The following is a 25,222-nucleotide window of genomic DNA, read 5'->3' on the forward strand; positions in this document are numbered from 1 at the left end:
AAACATTGCAGAATAACTCAGAGTAAATGTTCTCTTTCAGTCCAACTATGAAAAATGAAATGCCGACCAAAATATGGACACTGTTAGCTGACTTGAGTGGAAGTAGGAAAGGAAGACTTTCCAGAGAAAGTTCTAAGTGAAATGGATGGAACACAGAAGTTTAGGGTGAAAGCCAGGAAACATTCCTCTGTATAATGTGCTCATTATATAGTTACGCTTTCAAATGTAAGTCAAATCTGGTTTAGCTATATGTTAAAAAAAAAAAAAATCAAGCTGAGTGCCTGTGTCTCACACCTTGTAATCCTAGGTACTCAGGAGGCTGAGATCTGAGGATCACAGTTCTAAACTAGCCCAGGCAGGAAAGTCCATGAGACTCTTATCTCTAACCAACTCCCAGAAAAGTGCTATCATCGAGCAAAAAAAACTCAGAAATGGTGCCCTGGCCCTGAATTCAAGCCCCATGACCAACAAAAAAATAAAATAAAAAATTTAAAGTCAAATAGTTTGATGGCTGGTAAACGGGCTCAAATACCTCGAGGATCAGTGGCAACCACTTCACCAAATCATGAATAACAACATAGTTGAAGTCAGACCAAGCTCTTCTTTCTGCCTTTCCACTCCAGTGTCTTTATGCCCTGTTTTACTGTCTCTTCTTGTTCTATCAAGGACTGTTGGTTTGACGGCTCCTTCTTGTGGCTGGTAATTTTCAGCTGTGTCTGAATGGAAGATCTGGTTAAGGGAAGTGCCAAGGCAGTACTTGACTAAGCATAGGCAGAGCCACTCTGGCCTGAAAGGGGCAGTCTGGTGAATCTGTGAGGCCACTACAGCAAGTGGCCACAGCTCTGTTGATTTTGAGCTCTAGGTACATAAAAAAGGCAGTCAGGTCCTTTTAATTCTCACCCAAGCCAGGTATATGGGAAGCTGTCAAGGTTTTTGTCTATCTGTCTGGTCTGTGTGTCTTCTGTCTTGACTTTCTCTGTAAAAGGTAAAAGTGGTGGGGCTTGAACTCTGAGCCTGGGCACTGTCCCTGAGCTCCTCAGCTCAAGACCCACAGCACCACTAATGGTTTTCTGGTGGTTAATTGGAGATATGAGTCTCACAGATTTTCCTGCCTGGGCTGGCTTTGAACCGTGATCCACAGATCTCTCCTGAGTAGCTAGGATTACCATGTGTGAGCCACCTGCTCCTGGAAGGTATAACTTCTTAACCACATACATAAAACATTTGCAAAAATCATAGTTAACATTTTCTATACATAGATTATAGTCTATCAAGACAGTACTAGGTTCAAAAGTGAAACACTCTGCTTTTACATTCATTTACATACAATAGGAGGGGAGGGGATCAAGTCTCTGGACCAGCAAGGTTTAGGCTTGTATCCTCAGGCCCTGGGGTCCCTCATCTTCCTCTTGCCTGAATACCTCATCACATCATTCCAACCTGTAGGATCTTGCAGGTGAACTGACTGAGGCCAAAAGCTTTGTTTCTACTGGTGCTTGGCTGGTACCTATGACCACCCTCAGTAACATTGTCCACCTCCTTGCTTCCCAGGCTTTTAGCATTAGAGAGAATATTCTTTTGAAATACAAAGTTCTTCTCAAGAATGGAGCCCTTGTGACTAGGATGGAAATAAACTTACACTTTTTTCCATTGAGGAATGTTCTGTTTCCTTCCTATAGTTCTGTATTCTGAGATTTTTGTTTATGGATAATTGACACGTTTATCTCCCTTTTGTTCCAGAATGAGCTTGAGGTGATTCTTGTACTTCAGGCTGAGGTGCAAGTTTCATTTGAGGCGGGGAGGGGTGGGTATTGGAAGAAATAATGGGTTGTGGTTGTTACCTTTCTCATTCACATGTGGCTTTATGTGGTTTTGTTTTTCTGGTAAAGTTCTCTTTCTATAACTGGTAGTATTCTTTCTGTCTCATGGATGAGATGCTCTTAATTCACCCAGTTATTGCTAGTGGCAGAGGTGGCTTTGGATTCTGCCTTTCAGCTTGTTCTCTGAGAGTGGATATAATGTCCTCTCCATGGTAGCATTGTGGTATACACACTACAGAGGGAGGCTTTTCTCAATTGTAATCTAGCTTGGGTCAATGTCAGCACAAGCCATTTGTGTAGACTGACAAACCTTATCCATGTGGCAAACCTGGGACTGGTACACACGATTGTTGAGCACTGCCCCCCCCCCCCCCCAGGCTTCCCTCTGTGTGCTTGGTGGGAGTCTCAACAGTAGATAAGCAGGGGCCTGGCAGTTCCACACAGCCACTTCTCCTGCCTGCAGTGAGTACCACTGAGAAGCTAAACAAGGAAGCCGGTCCCATGCACAGCCCAGGTTGAAGATGCCTCTTGACATGTAGTTCTTACCATCCATGTAGAAAAATATGCAAGAGGATCTGGCTGAGCTGTGACTGTCTGCTGTGCAAAAGCATTCTTCCAGAGTCTGTCTGTTTCTGTGCTTTTAGCTTTATGGCAAACTCTACCAGTCCTTTTTAAAGAAAAAGCAAAATCCTATTATGGAAGTGCTTCCAACCACTCTGAGCTTCCGGATTAATCTGAAACAACATCTGAGTTCATAACTGGGTCACAGTTGCAGAACAGCAAGAGAGACTTGCCAGTTCAGCAGGCATGTGTCTCAGAGTAGTTCAGACCCAGAATAGTCTTGAGGCAGAACTTCATTGTGTGGTTTAGACCTTGTGTGCTGAGATAAAGCTGGGTGGCCGTGGATAACTTTGTTTCTTAACAGAAAAGGCGTGTCTGTGGCCTGATAAGTGTTAGTTCTGAAATGGCAACATCGTGGCTAGGAAAGCAGGGCTTCTAGATCTCCAGGGACCAAGAGAGTGAAAAGGAAAAAAAAATAAAAAAGCAAGGTCGTTGGCTTAGGGATGTTTCTACAACAGAATGTCAGTCCTGGCTTTGAAATGTCTTTATTATTCTTATCTGGGTTCCCCACATGGACTCTGCCTTAATGGCTGCAGGTAGAACTGAACTTAGACCCACTGACTAGTAGGTAGGAATCTGGGGTCCCCAAATGCTGCTTTTTCCCCCCAAGCCCTAACTTGTTCTATGTCTTTGTTTCCTTTTTTTTTTGCCAGTCCTGGGCCTTGGACTCAGGGCCTGAGCACTGTCCCTAGCTTCTTTTTGCTCAAGGCTAGCACTCTGCCACTTGAGCCACAGCGCCACCTCTGGCCGTTTTCTGTATATGTGGTGCTGGAGAATTGAACCCAGGGCTTCATGTATATAAAGCAAGCACTCCTGCCACTAGGGCCTTTGTTTCTTAATACCAACCTCTCCCCACTTCTCTCACTATCCCCCAATCACATCCCTTCAACTCTTCCTTGTTCATAAATATTGCAAAAACATGCTTCAATGCTGAGACAAGAACACCAAATATTTTTTCTTGGTAGTACTAGGGTTTGAAGTCAGGGCTTCATGTTTTCTATAGGTGTTCTACCATTTGAGTCACATCTCCATCCCTCAGAATCATTTTCAATTGTGGATATGTTAACAGTGTCAAATAGAAGGACCTAGTGAAGGCTGTAGTTTGGAAATGACTTAGGTCTCATATGGCTCAGAGATTTCCCTATGACTTTGAAGATTTGGTTTTGTGTTGTGTTGTTTTGGCACTGATGCTTGAACTCAAGGCCTCTTGCCCAGCTTGCCTGCTACTCTATCATTTGAACTACTCCTCCAGTCTGGTATTTTGCTGGTTAACTAGAGAGGGGGTCTCACAGACCTTTCTGCTTGGGCTATCTTTGAGCCATGATCCTCTAGGTCTCAGCGAGTAGCCACTGGCTCTCAGTTATGACTCAATTTAAGTGTCAAACTCTTCCTGTGAAACTTTGTAGAAGTCAGACATTCCCCTAAATGACTTCTTGGACTCAAAGCAACACTTGAGTAGAAAGGGCCTGCTTCTTACAAATGGGTAAACTGAGGTCCAGCAAAATAAGTGGCTTCCACCAGGATTTACAGTTCATAAGTGACGGAGAGATTTAACTTTTCTGCCCTTGTCTGTTGTATCACGGCCCTGCACAAGGCTCATTTCAGCCCCAAGGCACAACAGATAGTTGTTGTGAACAACACGATTATACATGTTCCAGCATAGCTTGTTGCAGGCATTGCCAGGTGGAGTTGAAGCTGTGCTTATAGCTAAAAGTCACAGCTATGTGATATTATGCTTGAATGGATAGAAACTTCTCCTTCCCTCAAACCACAGAGTCCTGCACTTCTCTCTCTTTCTGTGAACTGTGGTTACCATCTGCCCTGAGAAAGATACTGTCACCAGCAAGTATTCAGTGGGGCAAGGATAGGCAAGAGGAAATTTCCATTAGGTAAATAACTATGAAAGATGAACCCAAAGAAGGGGGAGAAGCTCAAGTGCAGGCTCCTGTTACACTGCCATGTACCTTTGGCTTCCCATGCTTGCTGAGTAGCAGGGCAGGCCAGGAAAACTGACAGGACAGAATAGAGGGACATGGTGAATTTTTTTCCCTTGCACCATTCCAACATCTACTTAAGTTCCCATTTTATAAAATCAGCCAAACACCGACCAAGTCTGGCTAATTTGCAGTGTCTCCATTTGTACAGACAACAAGATTATTTTTGGAAGGTGGATGTTGACACACAGTATGTGTTAGCTGTTCAAAAGAACTGGCATCTCAAAGAACTTCTGAGGTTTTGACCCCCATGCTGAAAATAATGCTTTATAGAACTTAATGACTTTGGACTGTGGCCAGAATTCATAAAGTGTGGCAAGTGTCGAGCCCTTCAGTGAAAGAAGTGGAAAATCATTGCCTTTGCAAGGGCAGCAGCAGGCCTTGGAAGGACATTCTGTCCCTTGGCCCCTATTGTCCTAGCTAGGACAGTTCACTTGAAGCTGTTAAGTATTTTGTGGACTTGAGCTTGCTGCAAGATGAGTTAGATTGGCTTAACTTTGCCAATGGCCTTCTTGTGTAGAGGTATTGATTAAAACCAGCAGAGCAACAACTTATCTTCAAATTACTTCCCAGTGCCAGTTACCTTCCTGTTGCCAGCCTAGCATAGCCCTTCCCCCAAAGCTTTATGCCCCGTGCCAGCTGCTGCAGTGCCTTGTGAAGTCCAGCAATCCTCTTTTGCAGACATTCAGACAACTCAGCCCGGTTCACCGCCTCCTATGTATCCAGCTCTGTGCTGAGGGCTTGTACATGCGCTATCCAATCCTAATAGCCCCCTTGCTGGGAAGTAATATTTGTATCCCCACCTGGAAGAAATGGAAACTCACAAAGGTTTAAGCCATTTGTCCACAGTCTCTCAGCTATTAAGTGTTGTAGTCAGAACTTGACATCAGGTGTGAGAATTCTCCAGTTGCACCTCATCTCTTTGGAATAAGGCCCTGGATGCAGGTGGCACAGCCCACTTCACACTCCACATGCCAGTCATTAGCCTGGCCTCTAGTCCACACTTGATGGATGCTGCCTTACTGCCAGCATCATGTGTACCTCAGGCCCTGGTGATTCTCAACCTTCTTGCTAGTGGCTGTAGGATTCACATCTTCCCTGGTCCAGACGAGTTGAGTATTTGCCTCCAGGCTTTATTCACAAGATAACTTGGGGTATAGAATGAGGATGTTCTGGGAGATTGAAATCACTGCCCATGTGACATTGTAGTCTTGTAGGTATCTCTGTTCTCTCTTGATCATCTTCATGGTCCAAGACATAGATGAAATAATGCTTCCCAGCCTCCATGGAACCTCCCATAGGCTCATGCCGTCTTGGGGAGAATAAATTAGGCCTGGGTGTGATTTACCTTACCTGCCTGTGGGGTAGAGACTAAGAGGTGAGATTAAAGATGGCCTACCAAGTACCCCATGTGCTTCTATGCTCAGAACCAAGTGGGCAGTGCTAAGGCCCCACTTTGACCACTGTTCCTGTCAGCTGTCTGGCTTTGGTTTAGTTCCTGTAAAATGTCCCCCTTAGTATAAAACCCGGTGGGGTTTGGTTGGGTCACAGATTTCAACAACTCCCCAAGTTTTCATTCTCAAAGCTACATTTCTAGGGGAAGACTTCATAATGATTGGCTTTTCTGCGTCCTTTACTTTTTACTCACAAGTGACAAAGAACTAGTCTGGCTGGCTTGTACAAGTAGTTTTTATACTTGGCACAGAGAAGTGAGAATAGTAATTTGAGCTAGGTGTAGGCAACTTTCCATGCAAAGGTGAGGTTCTTAGCCAGGTTTGGTGCTGCACACCTGCAATCCCACCTGCTCAGGAGGCCAAGACAAGAGGATGACCAGCTAGGCTACAAACCAAGACAATGTCCCTTAAAAAAAAAAAAATCCAGGCATCTGAGAAACACATGAAAGAATCTAGCATTTAGAGGGAAGAAGGACCTCTGAGGTCACCTCACCCATTCGTGGACCAGTATGTGGCCTTTGTACAGAACACCAGCAACTAGTGGTTGGTGGGTGGCAGAGCCTCTCTGATCTAAGGAGAGGGAGTCACATTGGACATTCTGCCTAGATTATTTCTCCATATTCTCTTGGGGGAGGAAAGTATTATGGAATTTTTAACTTTTTCTTCATCACCTACAAGATATAGGTCAAAGGGGCCTTTTCTTCCTAGAACATACCTCTTCTCAAGTAAAGTTAGAGCTTGAAAGGAATCAGAAAGACCTGAACAAGACCCTGGAGGTAGCCCAGGAGCCCATGGGTCTCTTGAGGTGGAGACAGGCATAGCACAGATGGACCTGATTGCAATCTAGCCACCTCTGAGGTAGTGGAGGAGGCAGGCCCAGAGGGAAGAGCACTGGCAACCTACATAATTTTAGAACACCGGAAGGACTTTTGATCCTTTCCAAAATAAAGACCACGTTTCCCTTCTGGATTCCTGAGTTGAAGTTATATTCTTGATTCTTGCTGCTGTCTGTTTCATAATGTTAATTGGTATCCTTGCAATGACATTGCCAGTTTATTGAGAACAGGATTCAAGGTTGATATTCGGTTGTGTCCTCTGTGGTATCCAGATCCATGCTGGGCCAAGGGTAGGGGCTTCATAGAGTCATTCCGCCTTGGGTCATCCATCACACACTGTCCACTGTCAGAACTGGAAAGGATTTTGGAAATCAAGCCCAACATCCTAACCTTATGGCTGGTACTACTCTAAAAACTCACGTTGGAGGCTGGTGTTCATCTGCTAGGAAGTGTGGGCTCCTGAATATTAAATCCTAGTACAACTGACCATGATCGTAAACTTTCCAAAAGCTTTCTTGAGCAGCACAGATGACTTTGGACTAGTGGCTGAGCAATAATAAATTGTCCAGAAGAGCTGCATACCTGCCCCCATGCTTTGTTTACGGTAACTAGGGGTGTAGAGTGAGGGTGTCCAGGATATCCTTGGAGGTAGATGCTAAGCAGTAAGAATGCTAAGTGGATATCAGGCCATGGGGCACTGTTGTTGGTCCTTCCAGCTACATGCCAGTGCAGAGCGAGGCACAGAGGCAGGGTGCCCTGCTTGCAGCCTCATCACTGATCCCCCAGAGGTCCAGAAGAACGAAAGTGCAGTATAGTTGGATGCCAGAGCTCATGGTCTTCTGTACTCTGGTGGCTCTCGGATGGTGTCTCAGACTAAAAGCTTTGCAACATCCCATGGTACCTCTTGTTGTCTGAAAGGAATTTGTAAAATTAATTTTCATTAACTTTAATTCTCTAATTAAATTGGGAGTAATAGAAAAGGTAAGGCAAAAAGAAACATGATAGTGTTAGATTTCCAAAAAAGAGTTGCAACCTAGAGAGTAAAAGCATTTAGGCTGAGTGGGAGGGCTCAGCCCTTCCCCCAACTCCCTAGCGACTATTTAGAGCATTGTTGCGTCTTCCGCTTGCCCTTCTGTGTCTAGAACTTACCTGTCAGTAGGATCAAGAAGCCTCGGGATTGATGGTTTCCAGGGCAGATCTGATCTGTCATGCACCCTTACCCCTGCAAAAGCAGAGTGAAATGAGCTCCCATGTGGCAGGCTACCCAGTGTTCTGGGCCCTCCAGGCAGGCTGTTTGCCTCCAGTCTTTCCATTGAGCTTTATATCTAAATAGCATTCTTGTGAGATTTCTAAAAGGTTAGTCCTGGGTCATTGGCACTTAAACCACTTGTTTTGGTAGATCCTTCCTGAGAAGGTTAATTATATATTTGATATCCTTCTCTTTTTATGCCTGAATGATGAGGATAAGTACCCTGTGGTTTATTAACTGTCACTTTAAACCTTTTCAAATTGTCTTGTGACAAAACAGAGTTTTATGTCCCTTTTATCCAGCTTTGATGAATGAGACAGCTTCTCTGGTTAAAGTATATCAGGATAAATCAAATCCTCTGATTTGTGGGGCACAATGGGTTTGTATTTGAATTCGTGGGTGCAAACCACCTGCTCCTCTGAAAGAGGACCTAACCTATTCATCTTTCCATCTACTTCCTGCTTTCTTTTTGACAAATGGGGCTGGGAAGCTAGTAGACACTTGGTAATTGTTGACTGAGTGAAAGAAGGCAGTATTTTAGACAGGTGTGTTTTTTTCTTCTTCTTCCTGCCAGTGGTGAGGGTAAAACCCAGGTCCACCCATGTGCTAAGTAAGCACTTCTCCAATGAGCTATAACCTCAGCCACCAACTTGGATAGCAAACTCTAATCAGTAATCTGACATATTGCCTGTGTCTTTACCACCAAAGAATCCCAAATCTCCCCTCTTTTCTCCAGTGCCTTTTTATTATATTTTCAACTTTTCAGTAAGTTAGCAGTACTACATGTTACATACACTTTACCTAAAATGTTTGACAACAGATGTCTCAGCTTTCAGAGCGTTTTGGCTTTGAGAATATTTGCATGTTTTTAGTGAGATATCCTGGAGATAGAACCCAAGGTTAAATGTGAAATTCACTTCTATTTCTTATACACATAGCCTGAAGGTAATTTTATATAGTTCTCCAAAGTTCACCTACGTGCTGAGTGCAACCAGCTCCTCACTCACATCAGGTATAGAGTTCTCCATTGTAGTGTTATCTCAGTATTCAAAAAGCTTCAAATTTTAGGGGCTGGGAATGTGGCTTAGCAGTAGAGTGCTTGCTTAGCATGCATGAAGCCCTGGGTTTGATTCCTCAGCACCACACAAACAGAAAAGGCCAGAAGTGGTGCTGTGGCTCAAGAGGTAGAGTGCTAGCCTTGAACAAAAAGGAAGCCAGGGACAGTGCTCAGGCCCTGAGTTCAAGCCCCAGGACTGGTTAAAAAAAAAGTTTCAAATTTTAGAACATTTTAGATTTATATTCTTGGATTGGAGATTCTCAATGTATATTTAATTTAGTATGAGCACCTTAAGGAAGTCTTAACAGTTGTTTTGTGAGTCTTGTTTCTCCTAGTCAGCCACCCACCCACAAGTTGTATCTGTCTGATGTTTGAGAGCCACTCTTCTGGGTGTGTCAGGGTAATTCATCAATGAATCTTTCTTTATAGTTGGTATTTACTGAGCCCTTAGTAGGAGCAAAGGAAGGCATTTATTTAAAATAGTAAAGAAAAAAATAGCTCTGAAGCTTTAAGAGTCTTTTGTTTTCAATTCATTCCAGTTTGCAGGAACATTGTCAGATGGCTTGGGGAAGACTATGGACAACCGTCATCAGTCAGAGCGGGAATACATCAGATACCACGCAGCAACAAGTGGGGAGCACCTTGTGGCTGGTATCCATGGCCTGGCTCATGGTAAGTCACCTGCTCCTGGGCCAAGGAAAAAGAATCCTATGACACTCTCCCTCATGAATACCTTTGCACTCATCAGAATGCAAGGATAAAACAGCCGATGGCTGGAGAAATCTTTTTTTTTTAATATTTTATTTTATTTTTGTTTGTGTGATACTGAGGAATTGAACCCGTGGCCTCATACATGCTAGGCAAGCACTCTGCCATTAAGCCACATTCCCAGCCCACCTGGAGAAATCTTGATTTAGTATTTTTGTGTGCTGATAGCTTGGCAAGTTCTCACATGCTTCTTTTTGCTGTGGGAATGTGATAGCCTGTACAAGTCTTCATTCCTTTGGGAGATTATATATGCATTACAGTCCTTTCCTAGTTCCTAGCTTCCATTCCCAAGGTGGTACCAGATATTACCATCTAGACCCCCCTCCTAGAATCTAGAATTGCTGCCTTGGTGCTCTGCTTTTGCTTACTACTTGTTCCTTCCAAACAAATTCAAATGCACAACTGGATGCTGCATTGGTGGGCCAAGTGTTTGTGTGTTTTGTAAGGTCATGTCACCATGTGTCCAAAAGAAATAAGTAATGTGTCAGTTCCTGAATTTGTTTGAATTCTAACTCATCTGCCTTATGTTGCCTTATTTTTTTCAACAACTTCTAAGAGTGACCATCAAGGCACTTTGAGATAGAAACACAGCTGATTTTTCCAGCCAGGATCCACCAACTACATGGCATTTTAGCCACATAGAGCCACATACACCAGACATATACATAGACATACGCTGGTCCTTCTGCCTGCCCCTCTGCCTCACTTCCTTGCCTGTCAAAGTCCTACTCAGCCTGTGAGTACCAACTCAACGGACATTTCCCAGCTTCACTATCCCAGTTAGAATGAATGACAGAACACACATGAGAGTCTGGTTGAGTATGTGTCTGGGTATGTGCTTTCTCTGATAGAATGAGCATCCTGAGAGCGGAAAGGCCATTTCAAATTCACCTTTATACTTGGGTGCCTCACACAACACCTCACACATAAGCATCTAGCTCATGCTAGTAATGGTTAGTAAGTTGAACTATTTCTACTAGATCCCTGGGAATCATCTCTAGCTATCAGTTTCCTATCAAGACTATTCAGTTGTGATTATCTGTATTTTGGAGGAAGAAGGAATATTGATCATGAAAAGTCATATCTCTATTTGGGCTTAGGATACAGTGTTTATTAAAGAGGATTTGTTCGTCAGCTTTCCCAATAGGAGGTTTCTATCAAGATGTCCTTGCTCTTCTTCAGGCTGCTCAACTTCAAAGGGATCAGTTTCCAAGAAAAATCAGCTATGCATAAAATTTGGGTGATTTAATATGCATATATGATACTTATGTGTATGCCTTTTTTTTTCAGTGCTAGAGATTAAACCCAGGGCCTTGTGCATGCTAGGCAAACTCTCTACCCCTGAGTTCCACCCCCATCATGTTTTATTACTGTATTACATGTTTTATTACATGTTTTACTACTGTGACTTAGAGACTATTTTAATAAATATTAAAGTGCTCTGCTATCTAGCATCCTTGGGATATGGACAGAAGGCATGGCTGTCCTCACTTCTTAGATTAACACAGCCATGTGCTAGGTTGACTGATTTGTTCAAGGTATAATATCATCACATTCAGATGATGTGCACAGCCTCTCCACAAGTCAGTTAGACCACTCTGGGGCCCAGAACCCATGGCCTCACCTCATCCAAAGAGAACCCTTTGATCCCTAAGTTACATGAAGGCAGTAGCCTACAGTGAGATTTTTTTCTTCAAGAAGAAAAGACCTTTAAATGAAAATAAGACCCACAATCCATTCAATCTCCTTTGTGTAAAATGAGTTTTGTTTGACCTTTCTCTCAGGTCCTGATCTGAACTTCTGTTTTGTGCCTGTTCTGTCAAGAACCTTGTTTAAAAGGGTGGGGAAAGGCTATTGCCTCATTGAAGCGAATGGACCCCAAAGTAAAAAAAGAAAAAAGGAAAAAAAAAACCCACTGTGAATTGTTTGTACATTCTCACCCAAGGAGTTTCCTTTACCAATTTGTCTCACTAGAGCTAAAGAGTCCAGAGAGCTTCCTAACACCCCCACTGTCAGAGGGTAAACATCCTGTGAGTGTCCCTGGCCCAAGTCCTGAAAATGCTCCCTGCCTCTTCCCTGCACTGCTGCACTTCAGCCTTCTGTCAGCCTCTGGCCACTTTGGAGGCTGTTTCAGCCATTGCTGTCAACTTTCAGAATGTTTGTAATGTCTTTGGTTGATCCTTTGAACTGACCCCCTGAAGGTTCCAGTTAGCTCTGGCAGCTTTTAGGGGTGCCTTTATAAAGGCTTCATTATCACGATAGTTGCTGATTCCTGCTCTTGCCAAGGCATGCAGTATGTTACTCCTCTTCAGATGTTGGGTAGCATTGGCTGATTGTAGTGTTCTTGGGAAAGTGAAAACATATATTTAGCCTTATATTTCATAGAAGTCCAGTTTCAGAAGACCCCACTTTCTCATCTCCTGTTGATTTAATCTACTCTTTGCATCTTTGCTATATGCTACTTTATATGCTGTATGCCCTCAGAATTTAAAAAAGAAAGAAAGAAAGAAAAGGTCCTGGTTTACATCCAGCCTTTTCTTTGCTTTTGGTTAACCCCCGAACACTTGCTTCTGACTCTGGACTTCACGGGCAAGTCCACTGGCCTGGTTAGCACAGACATAAACAGACCACTCCTGAAGTCATCATTCCAGTGACACGTTTGATGTTGAATCCATACTCATGCCCTTGCACAGGTTACAGTAGGCCTTGTCTTTTTTCAGGTATCATTGGTGGACTGACCAGTGTTATAACGTCAACAGTGGAAGGTGTGAAAACAGAAGGGGGCGTCAGTGGCTTCATATCCGGCCTTGGGAAAGGACTGGTTGGCACTGTGACCAAGCCAGTGGCAGGTGCCCTGGACTTTGCTTCTGAAACAGCCCAAGCAGTGAGAGACACAGCCACACTCAGTGGCCCCAGGTCAGTGGTCATGGGGCAAGTGGGTTTGCCATTTCCACCCAGGTCTGGGCTACTTCTAGTACACACTAATTAATTAATCATGTGCTTCATGTGCTTTTGATTTTGAGTACTTGTACTGAAAAAAATTCCCTGCCTAATATAAATACATGACAATGGCATGTTTTTTCCAGATATTTATATCTCTGTATATTTCTGTGTGTGTCATATACAGTGTATATATGTACATATAGGCAGATGTACATATAGTGAGAGAAAAAATTATACTATGTTTATTTTTTATTAGAGAAATAAAAATGGATTTCTGTCATTTCAAGATTCCCCTATTCACCAAGCTAAATGGTTAGATGCCCTTTCCTCCCTCACCACGATACCCACGAAGAAAGAACACCATCAGGCTGTAGGCTGGTGGGTCTCCTAGGCCCACGTTGGAGTTCTGGAATCCATGTGATTGCAGTATACCACATAGGTTGTTTCTTCTTAGCTTTTGTCTATGTGAAAGCACCAGCTAACCCCTGAATCTCATAAAAAGAGCTGCCTCCACCTCTGAAGCTAGTTGGCAGGTTTCTGTGGTATGCTGTCTTGATACCAGCCTAGATGGGAAATCAGAGCCCGTGTGGCTCCAAATGCCACAGAGCCCAGCCACTTTAACTTAGCTATTTGTTTAGTGGCGTGTTTCAGCCTCCCTCCTCCAGAGGGACTGATTATAGATGCGTATCTGCAAATGGGTCAGTGAATGTTGCTTTCCCAGCCAGGCCAAACTTAGGTTGGAATCTACTGAGCAAGACCACTGGCCTGCCTAGCTCAGGAATTTACAGGGATTTTGCTGCTTGCCTGGACAATGCACACTCCCTGCGTGAAGCAGTGAGCCTTTTTAGAGTGCCCCCTCTGGGCCATGTCCACACCCTATTGCTCCCTCAGTGGGGTTCAAAGTGAAGTTGGCCCCAATTAAAGCGAATCCATTTGTCTCCTCCGGGAAACCTCACCAATGGCAAGTTACTGCAGCCGGGGGAAATGCTCAAGATTGTAGGCTGGCCCTACAATATGTGCTCCAGAATGTTTCCCATTGGTAAGCAGCTGCTGTTAAAAAAAAAAAAAAAAGTCTGTAGCGTTTACTTGAATTACATTACATTCTTACATCAGATGCAGAGCTGAGGCACACCTTGAGTATATGTTGAGGCATTATGCAGGAGTAGGGAAAGACAGTAGGAAGGCTTCAAAACTATTTCCACTTATTTTATGTGCGTGTGTGTGTGTGTGTGTGTGTACTCACATACTGGGTTTAAACTCTGAGCTTTAATGCTCCAAAAACAGCGCACAAACACGCACACATACACACACAAAGGATTGTATTTGTCTGCCTAAGCTAGCTTCAGACCTTGATTCTCACATCTCAGCTTCCAGAGTAGCTAAGATTATAGGTATGAGCCTTTGACAACCAGCTTTCAGTTCGTTTTTTATTACTATTCCAAGCAAAAAAGTCTTCCTCTAGTATTTTCTTAAGGTAACAAGCCTTGGTTTAAAGAAAAGAAAAAAATATAAACTTGGTTTAAAAAAAAACTTGGCAAAAAAAAAAAAAATGTAACCTCCCTGGAGCAGATCCAGGTAATCCTTTGGCTTCATTTACAGATAAGGACAAGACAGTTCAGAGAATTGTGTGATAGTCAACACACCTGACCTTAACTCTTTCTGCCCCCTTACCACCATGCCTGGCTACTGCTCATTTAGAGTTATCTCAAATGCATCAGGTTTCATTTGTGTATATGCTAAACCTTGACAGGATTTGGTTGCATGACTAGCACATTTTCTTTCTTCTGGTTCTTCCATCCTATCACCTTAGCATCCATCAGGGTTTGGGTCACAAAGGCCATGCCCTCACTGACTTGCTTCCTTTGTAACCACAGCTTACTGTGGCTGTGGAGACACTGACTATTGACCATTGGTTTCACAGCCCCTGTGGCTTTCTTTTTCCTTGTAGACTGGATCCAGAAGAGTGGTATGACTTGTCTCTAAGCACATAGGCCTAGGGCAGTGTGACCGCAATGGACCTGCACAGCTCCAGGCCTAAGATAGTGTGGACACACAGTTGAACTACACGTTCCCTGAACAAGCTGTCTACCCTGAAACAGCCTGCAGTGTTGAGTGAGGAATATTTGGGCTCCAAGAAGAGCATGAAGTTCCTGGAAGTGCCAGGAAGAACATGGCAGCCAGTCCTAGCGAGGAAGGGGGTCACCATCCAGATCCTGCTAATCAGATCTGGGTGGATTGCAGCAGTATATGCTCTTGAAGGAATAGGCAGTAGCATTTGTCCAGGTTATTAATGAGGAGCCACATATTAGACAGAAAAGTGAACTTGACCAGGAAAACAGCAGGTCAGACTCCTAACCCCTGTATTTATTAGCTCTGGGCCTTTGTTACATCTCTTAGCCTATCTGAGCCTCAGTGTTTCCATCTCTAAATCAGAGATTAGTATACCTGTATTTTAATTCTATCTCTCAGGGGTTTGAAGCCCAACCAGAATTATTTTAATATGGGCTCTGAAGAAGTTTCAGAAGGGAGGACAGTGTAAGTTGGGGTCCTTCGAGCTTCCTGCTGGTGGAGAAATGTTTTCGTGTCTCCAAGGTTGGCTGGGATGACACTGTTGCTCTCTTGGGAGTATGCGGGGGTTCTACCCAAGGGTAAACCTCCTCGGGTTTCTTGGAAGTGAGATATAACTCCAACTATCCTGGCCCATTGAATAGGAGCCAGGGGTGTTACTCAGGGTTTTCCCCACTGTTTAGACAACAGAGACTAACAAATGATTTGAAGGGATTAGAAGTGAGACTCTGACCGAGGACTGACCCGAGCCTGGGGACCAAGCCAGGAATAGAACCCAAGAGTCCAAGACTTCTGCCTCTGAGTCTACTCTTGGAAGAGGCTTTCTGCTTCCTTTGTCAAATTTCATCCAAATGAAGGCTTAGATCTTAGTATCTATGTTTAAAATGACCCCAATTTTAAGCAGATGATAGCAAAGTAAGCCATAAAACTGAGAAGGAATACTCCTTCCAGTAATCCATCTGAATAGTAGCCTTACAGGAAAGCCTGGCTCCTTTTTGTGTTTATTTGAACATGATTGTATTTATAGGGAACCCTCTCCTTATGTTCTTTCAGATGAAAATACTTCCCGATTCTTCTTGTTGGAGTGTGTGGACATTCCACACCTCCAGCCACCTAACTTGCCCCCAGTGTTTGCATGTAAGCTCCTGGTCCTTAGGAAGGCAGGTGGGGGTGGGGGGAAAGAAGGCGGAGGACAGCAGAGCCTTTGGCCCCCACAAGGATGTGGACCAATATCCCCCACTGCATTTGTTAACTGTACAAGTATGTGTGGTTTGGAACTGAAACAGGAAGCTTTTTCCAAGGCAGCGTTCTGCTGGCTCAGGTTGCTTCCAGTCTACGTGTACTGGGCCACATTTGTCTGTTCCCAAGTAAAGTTTATGAAAATGGCACAGATACCGCCACACTGACGGTGCCGTTGACGCCTTGTAGAAAAGCCTGCTACCCTGCTAGCAGACCAAGCTGAGCAGAGTGAGGGCCTAGCTGTCTGCGTGAGGATGGTGCTGGCACCCTGTTTGGGTACTTGGAAAAATCTGGCAGAAAGCTTCAGGGACTTGGGAGCAGCCATTTTGTGGCCAAGACAGCTTTGCCCCGGGAAAAGAGGAGTGTGGGACTAGCCTGGCTGCTGGCTTGCCTCTCCTCCATCTGTTGCAGACTTTGGGGGTGCACGGCATGCTAGGAAAGTAGCAGACAGAGATTTATGAAATGGGCCCAGAAGTTTCATTTCCTCCAAAACATTTCTTCACCTTTTTAGTCAGGACCCCAAAAAAGGCAGATGAAATGAGAATTGGCAGCACTTGAAAGATTTAAACTAATTTAGTAAAGCCCAGGAGTGTTGAGCTTATCTTACTATTTAAGTTAGATAAGGAGGAAGAGGGAATTTGAAGGATGATGACAGATCAATGTTTAAGAGTATAGCCATCAGGACTGATAATGTTCTGGAATCCCAGGACCCTATACTATGCGTGCAGAGGGAAATGGCCATTGCTTGAGAGCTCTGGAGTTGATTTCACAGAAGAGGTTTACAGGGAGCATATTTTTCAGGAAAAACTCCCATGACACTGCCCAATTTGTTTAATAACACTTTTTATTATTGGCCTCATGGACGGAGAACTGAAATTTATTTTCTTAAGGAAAAGCACTGGTCTGGATGGTTTTTATACTGTTCCAGTGACTCTCGGGAGAAATGGGGCTGAGACCTTTTTGGATCACCACAGCCTGACTGTCATCAAGGACAAAGACAGCAAAGAGAAGTTAGGAGATGCTCCCATCAACTCCCCCATGCCAGCATGCAGTGTAGCCTTAGATGATTCTGTCCCGGAAGTGGCCCTGTATTACAGTCACTATTACACATAGCATGTTGGCAGAATTAGCTTGCCTCAATAATTTAGGGAATTTTTTTCCACAGGTAAAACACTAGTGCTGCCAGGTGCTGGTGGCTCATGCCTGTAATCCTAGCTACTCAGGAGACTGAGATCTGAGGACTGTGGCTCAAAGCCAGCTTGGGCAGGAAAGTCTGTGAGACTCTTACCTTGAATTAACCACCAGAAAACTGCAAGTGGTGTTGTGGCTCAAAGTGGTAGAGCACTAGCCTTGAGCAAAAAATGTTCAGGACAGCACCTAGGCCTGGAGTTCAAGCCCTCCAACAGAAAAACAGAACAAAACATCAGTGCTCTTAGTTTTCCCATAACATTCCCTTTCAGGCTAAGGTGGGCAGACTGGGAGCCATGTTTCTGAGCATGCTGCAGTCCAATATTTCTTTGAAACTTTCCGTTTTGTCTTAAAACTGTGAATAAACCTCATATTTATTCCATGTTTATTTATATGTGTGTATATGTGTGTATAGATAGATAGATAGATAGATAGATAGATAGATAGATAGATAGATAGATAGTGCTAGTCTATGGCTTGAACTCAGGACCTGGGTGTTGTCTCTGAGCTTTTTTGCTCAACACTAGCATTCTGCCACTTGAGCCACAGCTCTGCTTATAGCTTTTTTGGTAGTTCATTGGAGATGATAGTCTCAGGGACTTTTCTATCCAGGCTATCTTTAAACTATGACCCTCAGATCTCAGCCTTCTGAGTAGATAGGATTACTGGCATGAGCCACTGGTGCTTGGCTTTGTTCCTTGTTTATTTTAAGAAAATATTTTTAATTGCTAGCCACACTGGTGTAAGTATGCCAGGCTGTATACCTTCCAGTGAGTTCCATGGATGCTGTGACATATGTGCTAATGTCGGTAAGGATGAATAGTAGGTGCTTTTTCTGTGATCAACCCTGAGACTATGTTTCACCTTTGGGCTTATATATCTATGTATTAGCCTAGTGGCCACCTGCTACTTGGAACAGCTAGTGTGTTTGCATTACACACTAATGGAGCCCCATTTCTGTGTTGCTGCGTCCAATTGAAAGAAAGGGACTGTCCTGTCTTCTGCTCACATTCTTACATGCCTGAGTCAGCTGAGGGCCAAGCAGCCTTACTTCTGATCTTGCCAGATCAGGTCTTCCCAGAATAGGGGTTCGAGTGGCCTGGAGAATAAGAAAATGACAGGTCAGTGACCTCAGCCCGCTGGTGCAGCCCCAGAAGAAGAAACAGCAGGAGCCATATTAATGACAGTGGCTGTCTTCTTGTGTCTGAAATCAAGCAGAGGGAATTGTAGGCTAAGATTTTTTTTTAAATTTTTATTGTCAAGGTGATGTACATAGGAGTTACAGTTACATAATAAGGTAGCGAGTACATTTCTTGTCATATTTGTTACACCCTCCCTCATTTTTCTTTCCCTTCCCTAGCTCAGATAAGCATATGTACAATATCCAGTATACCTAAATCATATACAGTGACCACAGGGGATACGTGTAGGCTAAGATATTTTTAAGAAACATCTTAACAGGCCTTCATGCCTTATAATTGAAAATTCTCTCACAGGAACACAAGCAGAGATATTCTTTTTTCTGAGACAGATTTTTTCCCTCTTGCTCAACTCTACTTTCACTCAGAAGGTCCCAGACAAAGCTGTCCTCATTATAGCATAACTTAGAGAAAGCTCAGATCTGCTGCTGAAAAAAGAAATGCAGAGTGTGTGTTCATGCACACACGTGTTTGAGAAAAGCCTTTCCATTTCTGAAATCCCATGACTCATTTTTATGCAAGATTATCTGTTAGGGAAAAAAAACACTTTTTTGGTCATGGTACATTATAATCATTTCTAGACAAGAGAATGTCTCATTTTTGCCATTTTTGGCAAGCAGAGATGACTGACTTTATGGAAACATCAGTCTTGCTCCTAAAAGTAAAAATAATGAACATCTAGGGCACTGCATCCTTGAAGTCCAGTCCCTGTACTACATCCAGCAAGTCCTTGAACAACAACAACAAAAAAATAGAATAGAAACAATGATAGCTCTGCCACTTAAAAGTGAAATTATCTAGTCATTGTAAGTCTGTAGTATCCTCTGTGAATCAGTTTTTTTAAACTCGGGCATAACACTTAATCTTAGATACATAAGGTACACATTGAGATCTGGGACTTGAACTTCAAAAAGAACAATGTCCATAGTTCCTCTGGAGAAAAATGAACATCTTGTGCACAGAAGAGTGCAAGCCTTGTACTGCCTGTGCCACTCCTAGGGCTTCATTATCTCTACATTTTGAGGGCTACTGTAGGTGGTGGTGGTTTCCTTGCAGCACTATTGTCACTGCCCAGGATGAAACAGGAATCCTTAAAGAGAGGGTCCAGGTTTCAGTTGAAAGCCCCTGCTCTCTGCTTCCAGCTGCACACTGTAAGATAATTCCCTGCTGCCGACCAGAGAATTAAAGACTTAATATTGCATTACAAGTAAAGCTTGTCAGCTTTGAGGGAGGAAAGGTAGGTTTGGGTGTTATAATCACCTTTACCTGCTCTCTGACTGTGGAATGTCTGTCTTTTCTTTTTGAGTTAACATATATTTGTAATGTGAGGGGTTCTCATTGTAATGTTTCCATATGTGCACATGGTGTACTTGTAACCAACTCACCACCCCCCCCCCCCCGTATTCCCATTCCTTACCTTCCTCTGCTCCAGAATGCCTTCCAAAGACAGATTCTTACTAAATTCTCACTAATCTGTAAAGTAGGAGAAATGGAAGATTGGATTAGTAAAAACTTTTTTTTTCTATACTAGGATTTGAACTTAGGCTTCATTCATATTTGCTAGGCTGGTGCTTTTCTACTTGAGCTATAGCCCCCCAGTCCTTTTGAGCTTTAGTTACTTTTTGGATAGAGTTTCATGTTTTTGCCTAGATCTAGCCTCAGACTGAGATCCTCCCACCTACGGTGGCCTCTGGCATAGCTGGGATGATAGACACCCGTAGCCACACCCTGCAGCTTTATTGATCTAAATGTAGCATCTGTAACTTTTTACCCCAACTTGCTTTGAACTACCAACTTTTCAGTCTTCCTCCCAAGCAGGTGGGATTACAACCATGAGCTTCCTTGACCAGCTGACTTGCTAAAATACCTTTTTTTCAGCTCTTTTTGTTTTCCCCTCATTTGTGGAACTTGAACTCCGGGCTTGGGTGCTGTCCCTGAGCTCTTCGGTTCAAGGCTAGCGCTCTACCACTTGAGCCACAGTGCCACTTCTGGTTTTTAATGGTGGTTAATTGGAGATAAGTCTCACAGACCTTCCTGCCCAAACTGGCTTTGAACCTCGATCCTCAGATCTCAGCCTCTTGAGTAGCTAGGATTACAGGCGTGAACCCCTGGTGCCTGGCAGGAAAACACTTTTATTCCAACACATTGTACAAAAACCACTATTATATTGGGCTTATATAACACAACATCAGGTTACCTCTATCCTTAATGGATTTACACTGATACACAGGAAATAGTTTTCTAACTAGTGCAGAATTTGTTCATTTGAAGCCTTCTAGAACAGAGGGTCCTAAACTTTGATCTAGAGACCTCTGGGGAATACCAGGTCTGTAACTTCAAACCTATTTTCTGTGTTCACATATTTGGATTCACACGCACACACATATAATATTATGAGTGATATATTATATATTCTATTATATATAGCACTTTTAATACTAGTATTCCCTAATAAATGCACAATGGAGTTTTTGAGAACCTGCTCGGTACGTGATTCTGCAATAGGCAGAATGTAGAGGCTGACATGAAAAGACAGCTGTTCTCTATTAAAACTCAGATTTGCAAAAATGTGAAACAGTGCCCCTCCTCTCACCTTTGGTGACTCTGCAGACTTGCTACTGGCGACAGATACACCTGTACCTGGTTAATTTCCTTGACAAGCTGTTCTGTGTGAAAATATGGTGATGACCCATCATCTTGCTGATAAATAGCGCCTATCAGTGATGGTGGATTAATCTGGATTAGGCCGGAGGAGCCACTGTAATGCAATGCTTAGCTTTGGCTCCCTGCCAGTGGTTGTCAGCCCTCCTGATTTGCTCCTGATTTTTACTGGGTTTCTTCAAGGAACAATTGGAAAGATTTTATCACATGCCAGAAAGACCTCTTACAGTAATTTCCCTCATTTAGTCCTTCACCTTAACCTGCCATTCCAATAAATTTTAACTTGGGCGGCAGGTAAGTGCTGAACCAGTTGCTTGATAGTGCACAGTCCGTCTTGTCTGAATGCCCCTTGGTTGCCTTAGCAACATCCAGGTACTGGGGATGGTGTATCTGTGTCAGTGTTTCCTTGTCCAAACTTCAACTTTCTGCTCTAGCAAAGTTGGTGGAGCAGGAGCGGCCCACAGTATTTGGATAGGTTCCTTTGAACTTCTGGTGGAAAGCCGTTTTTATGAGGCAGTTGTTCTGTGTTAACAGCGGAGATAGCTCCTAGTGCATTTACCCCAAACAGACTTCAAACATCGATAATGGCAGGAGTGACCTAAGCTGGATCGTAAAATCCCAAGGACCACAGAAAACTTCAAAGGGGAGTCAGAGCAAAACCTCACCTCTCCTAATGAGACGTGTGGGTCCCAGGACGCCTGGCTAGAGTCCACTGAAAATGCTGAGTGCAGCTGGGTGGACAGGGCAGAGCTCACCACTTTCCCAACCTTCGCCCACTGACCCCGGCAGCACAAAGAGGGTGGGTAATAGCTGGCACCTGCCCACCTCCTGCTGCGGAACAGGCCAGACTACCACAGAAAGTGCTTTTATGTCCCTTACAGAAAAGATGTGAACACCCAAAGAGTTTTTGTGTTTTTGTTTGAGCTGTTGGGACCCCGATTAATTCAGGTTAGCTCATTCTAATCTTGTGGTTTTCATTTAAATATAAGATAGTGGAGGGTAGTCATTGACTGACTGAGTACTGAACTCCTCCTGGACAGTATGTATCCAGTAGGTACTAAGTACTTAAGAACATTTCAATAATTGACCCCAAACTGCTTTGCAGTCTTCTGGGCAAGTTCTAGAGTATAACCTAGCTGTTTGGTTTTTATGTTAATGTTCTGAAGCCATTCTTATAAGTTTATTGGAGCAAGCTCCCTAAAACCTCCTTATGTGCTATCTATTAGTGACTTCACTTACTGTTTGTTCTTAAAAAAAATAATAAAGCTGGATGCCAGTGGCTCATGCCTGTAATCCTAGTTACTCAGGAGGATGAGATCTGAGGATATTGGTTCAAAGCCAGCCTAGGCAGGAAAGTCCCTGAGACTCTGATAGCTCCAATTAACCCCCAGAAAACCAGAAGTAGCACTGTGGCTAAAAGTAATAAAGCGCTAGCCTTGAGCAAAAGAGCTCAGGGGCAGCACTCAGGCTCTGAGTTCAAGCCCCAGGATCAACAATAAAAAATAAATAAATAAAATTGCATCCATGTGGGGGGGAAGAAGAAGCAACAGGTATTTTTTTCCCCACTCCATTACCATGCCTATCATAACTCCATTAAAACAAATCACTTTAGTTTTATAGATTGTTTATAAAATTAACTAGTGATCCCTTGATCTCTTTAATTACTCTTTATACTTTATATGTGTTCAGTAAGTTGCATCTACTCTGTCATTGAATGGAATGGTATTGTTTTAAAGATGGCTTTTAGTCTGAATTATTTTCTATAGCAAAACTTTATCTTCTCAAATTAAATTTTATTTTATAAAAGTAAATATATGTTAACATTTTTTTGTCTTTTTTTTTTTTTTTTTGCCAGTCCTGGGGCTTGGACTCTGGGCCTGAGCACTGTCCCTGGCTTCTTTTTGCTCAAGGCTAGCACTCTGCCACTTGAGCCATAGCGCCACTTCTGGCCGTTTTCTGTATATGTGGTGCTGGGGAATCGAACCCAGGGCCTCATGTATAGGAGGCAGGCACTCTTGCCACTAGGCCATATCCCCAGCCTATGTTAACATTTTTAAGGTCAGTGACTTTCTAAGTGTCCAGCTACTTGAAACTGCCATCTCTTGCCTCCCCTTTTCCTGTCCCCGATTGGCTAATGCTGAAAAGTGACTTCCTCTGTCTGGAGGTATGTGCTTCCACAATTCTAGAAGAATCAGTGGGCCATGATCCACCTCATTCACTGTCCTGTTAGTAGTTACATCATCCTTTTTAGTATTCATTTCTTAAATTATTATGACTATGTAAATAGTGAAGCCACATAGATTACTAACATTGTGTGCCCTTTTTTTGAACTTTTTGGCTTATTTCCTCTTAGTAACTGCCTTTAGTATTATTATTTCCTTAATTTTCTGTGTTCATATTTCCTAATTTACCCTCAGATACATATTTACTTCCAAGTTATTTTGTAGGGAAGAAGTAGTAAGTCCTTTTTCTTACTTTAGAAAAAGAAGTCTCTATCTGCGAATTGCTAATTTATCCATAAACCCTCCTCTATGTGTTTAAAAATGACTGAGATAATGGTAAGTTTTGTTCTTTTTCTTGGGAATTCTCCCTAAACTTCTTGTGCTGCTGTGTGGAGGCTGTGAGCCTGCCTTCCAGATCGTCTGTGGAACTGTTTTCCTAGTTCTATTCTGCTTTGGTCTCCTTCCTGACTAGAGACATTCCTCAAATGGGAGTCTTCAGTGTCTGTGCTATCCTGCTTAAAGATGAGGCCTGAACACTCCTCTGGGAGCTCTCTAGGGCACAGGCCTCCCATGGATTGGTAGACAGGGCCTGCTGTTGGTCCTGGTCTTCTGTTGAGCAGGCCTCATGGGGGTCAGAGAGGTGATCTGCATGCCTGACTGCTTCACATGTGGACTTTACTCAATCTTCCTGCTTTCATCAGTTCACACACACTCCTCACCGTGCCTCCTGTATGCCCAGGCCTTTGGAGCTCTTGGGAGCTGCCATGATTTTGAAGTCTACCAAGTTCTGTCATAATAATCAGCTCCCTTCTTTGTGGCTTCACTCCCTCTGACTTCTATTTCAACACCACATGACCATCTGCTTTTCAGCTTTGACAACATGGTTGACACTCCTTTTTCTTTGTATTCCTGACATTTATATCATTTTGCTTTCACTTTAGAGGGCTCTCTGGACTAGATTTGTCATGTTTAATCCTAAGTCTCGTAATTAGACTTTTCACAGATTCATCTATCTTTTTTACTGTCCTTTCCTTTCTACTTCTGACTTGGCTTGCTTCTCCTGAAGTATGTAGTCATTATTTCTGTTATAATGACTTGTATGACATTTTTAAAACATTTACTATGACCCAGGCATGGTTCTATATGGTTTACCTGTATTATCTCATTTAAGCATTGCAGCAACTCTGGGACAGTGGCTACTTAGGCTATCCTAGCCTGTTTTTTTTTCCCAGAACAATGGAGAATGTATATAGTAAGAAGTTGTCACCAGTTCTGACCCCAGCTTTGAGGCTGGTATTGGTCTTTAATCTTCGTTTCTGTGTGTTGTAAAGAAACAGGTTGTAGAAGGTTCTTGTCAGATCCCAGGAACATGAAAGAAACAGCACACCCAATGGTAGTGACATGGCCCTGTCACCACCCCGCCTTGAACCATAAAAGCTATTCAGAGGGGCCAGCAGCTGGTGAGCGACTGTACTTAGATCCTGGGTGCTGATGGGTATTTTGTAGTTTCCCAAGGAAGTTGCTGAAAGTTTTCTTATCTCAACACTCCAAGGGCAAGAGGTCTTTCTTCAAAGAGAAGCCCTTATTTCAGGAAGAGATGTGAAAGGAACATAAAATCAGGACTCTTCTCCAGTGTTGGTTAATGTGAAGAGAGACTCCAGAGGGGCCCCTGCCCTGTGTGGCTTCTACATCTACTGCTAGGCACTATGGGTCCCCAGACCATGCTCTTTTTGAACCATGGCTGGGAGCACCCCATGGCTTGATCTCTCTGAGTGACTTTGACTCGTATGGAACAAGATAATAATGCTTACCACAGTAGTTGGTTATGTGGATTGAATTATACAAGGTATATGAGGTACTCAGCCTGGTTTGGGCATGTGTGGGGTCTGGGTAAATAGTATCTG

At 43.3% G+C, this 25,222-nt stretch overlaps 1 protein-coding gene across 6 annotated transcripts in view; it reads left to right on the top strand.

Moving 5' to 3' along the window:
• Vps13d (vacuolar protein sorting 13 homolog D) overlaps nt 1-25,222 on the top strand; it is a 234,902-nt gene that overhangs the window by 175,596 nt on the left and 34,084 nt on the right. For all 6 annotated transcript variants that reach the window (XM_048350254.1, XM_048350255.1, XM_048350256.1 and 3 more), the window contains 2 exons: nt 9,571-9,703; nt 12,520-12,715. In XM_048350254.1, coding sequence (XP_048206211.1) covers nt 9,571-9,703; nt 12,520-12,715 — 329 coding nt within the window. The remainder of the gene's footprint in view (nt 1-9,570; nt 9,704-12,519; nt 12,716-25,222) is intronic.

The sequence above is a fragment of the Perognathus longimembris genome, chromosome 7 (genome assembly GCF_023159225.1).
Source record: "Perognathus longimembris pacificus isolate PPM17 chromosome 7, ASM2315922v1, whole genome shotgun sequence".
Taxonomy (NCBI): Eukaryota; Metazoa; Chordata; class Mammalia; order Rodentia; family Heteromyidae; genus Perognathus; species Perognathus longimembris.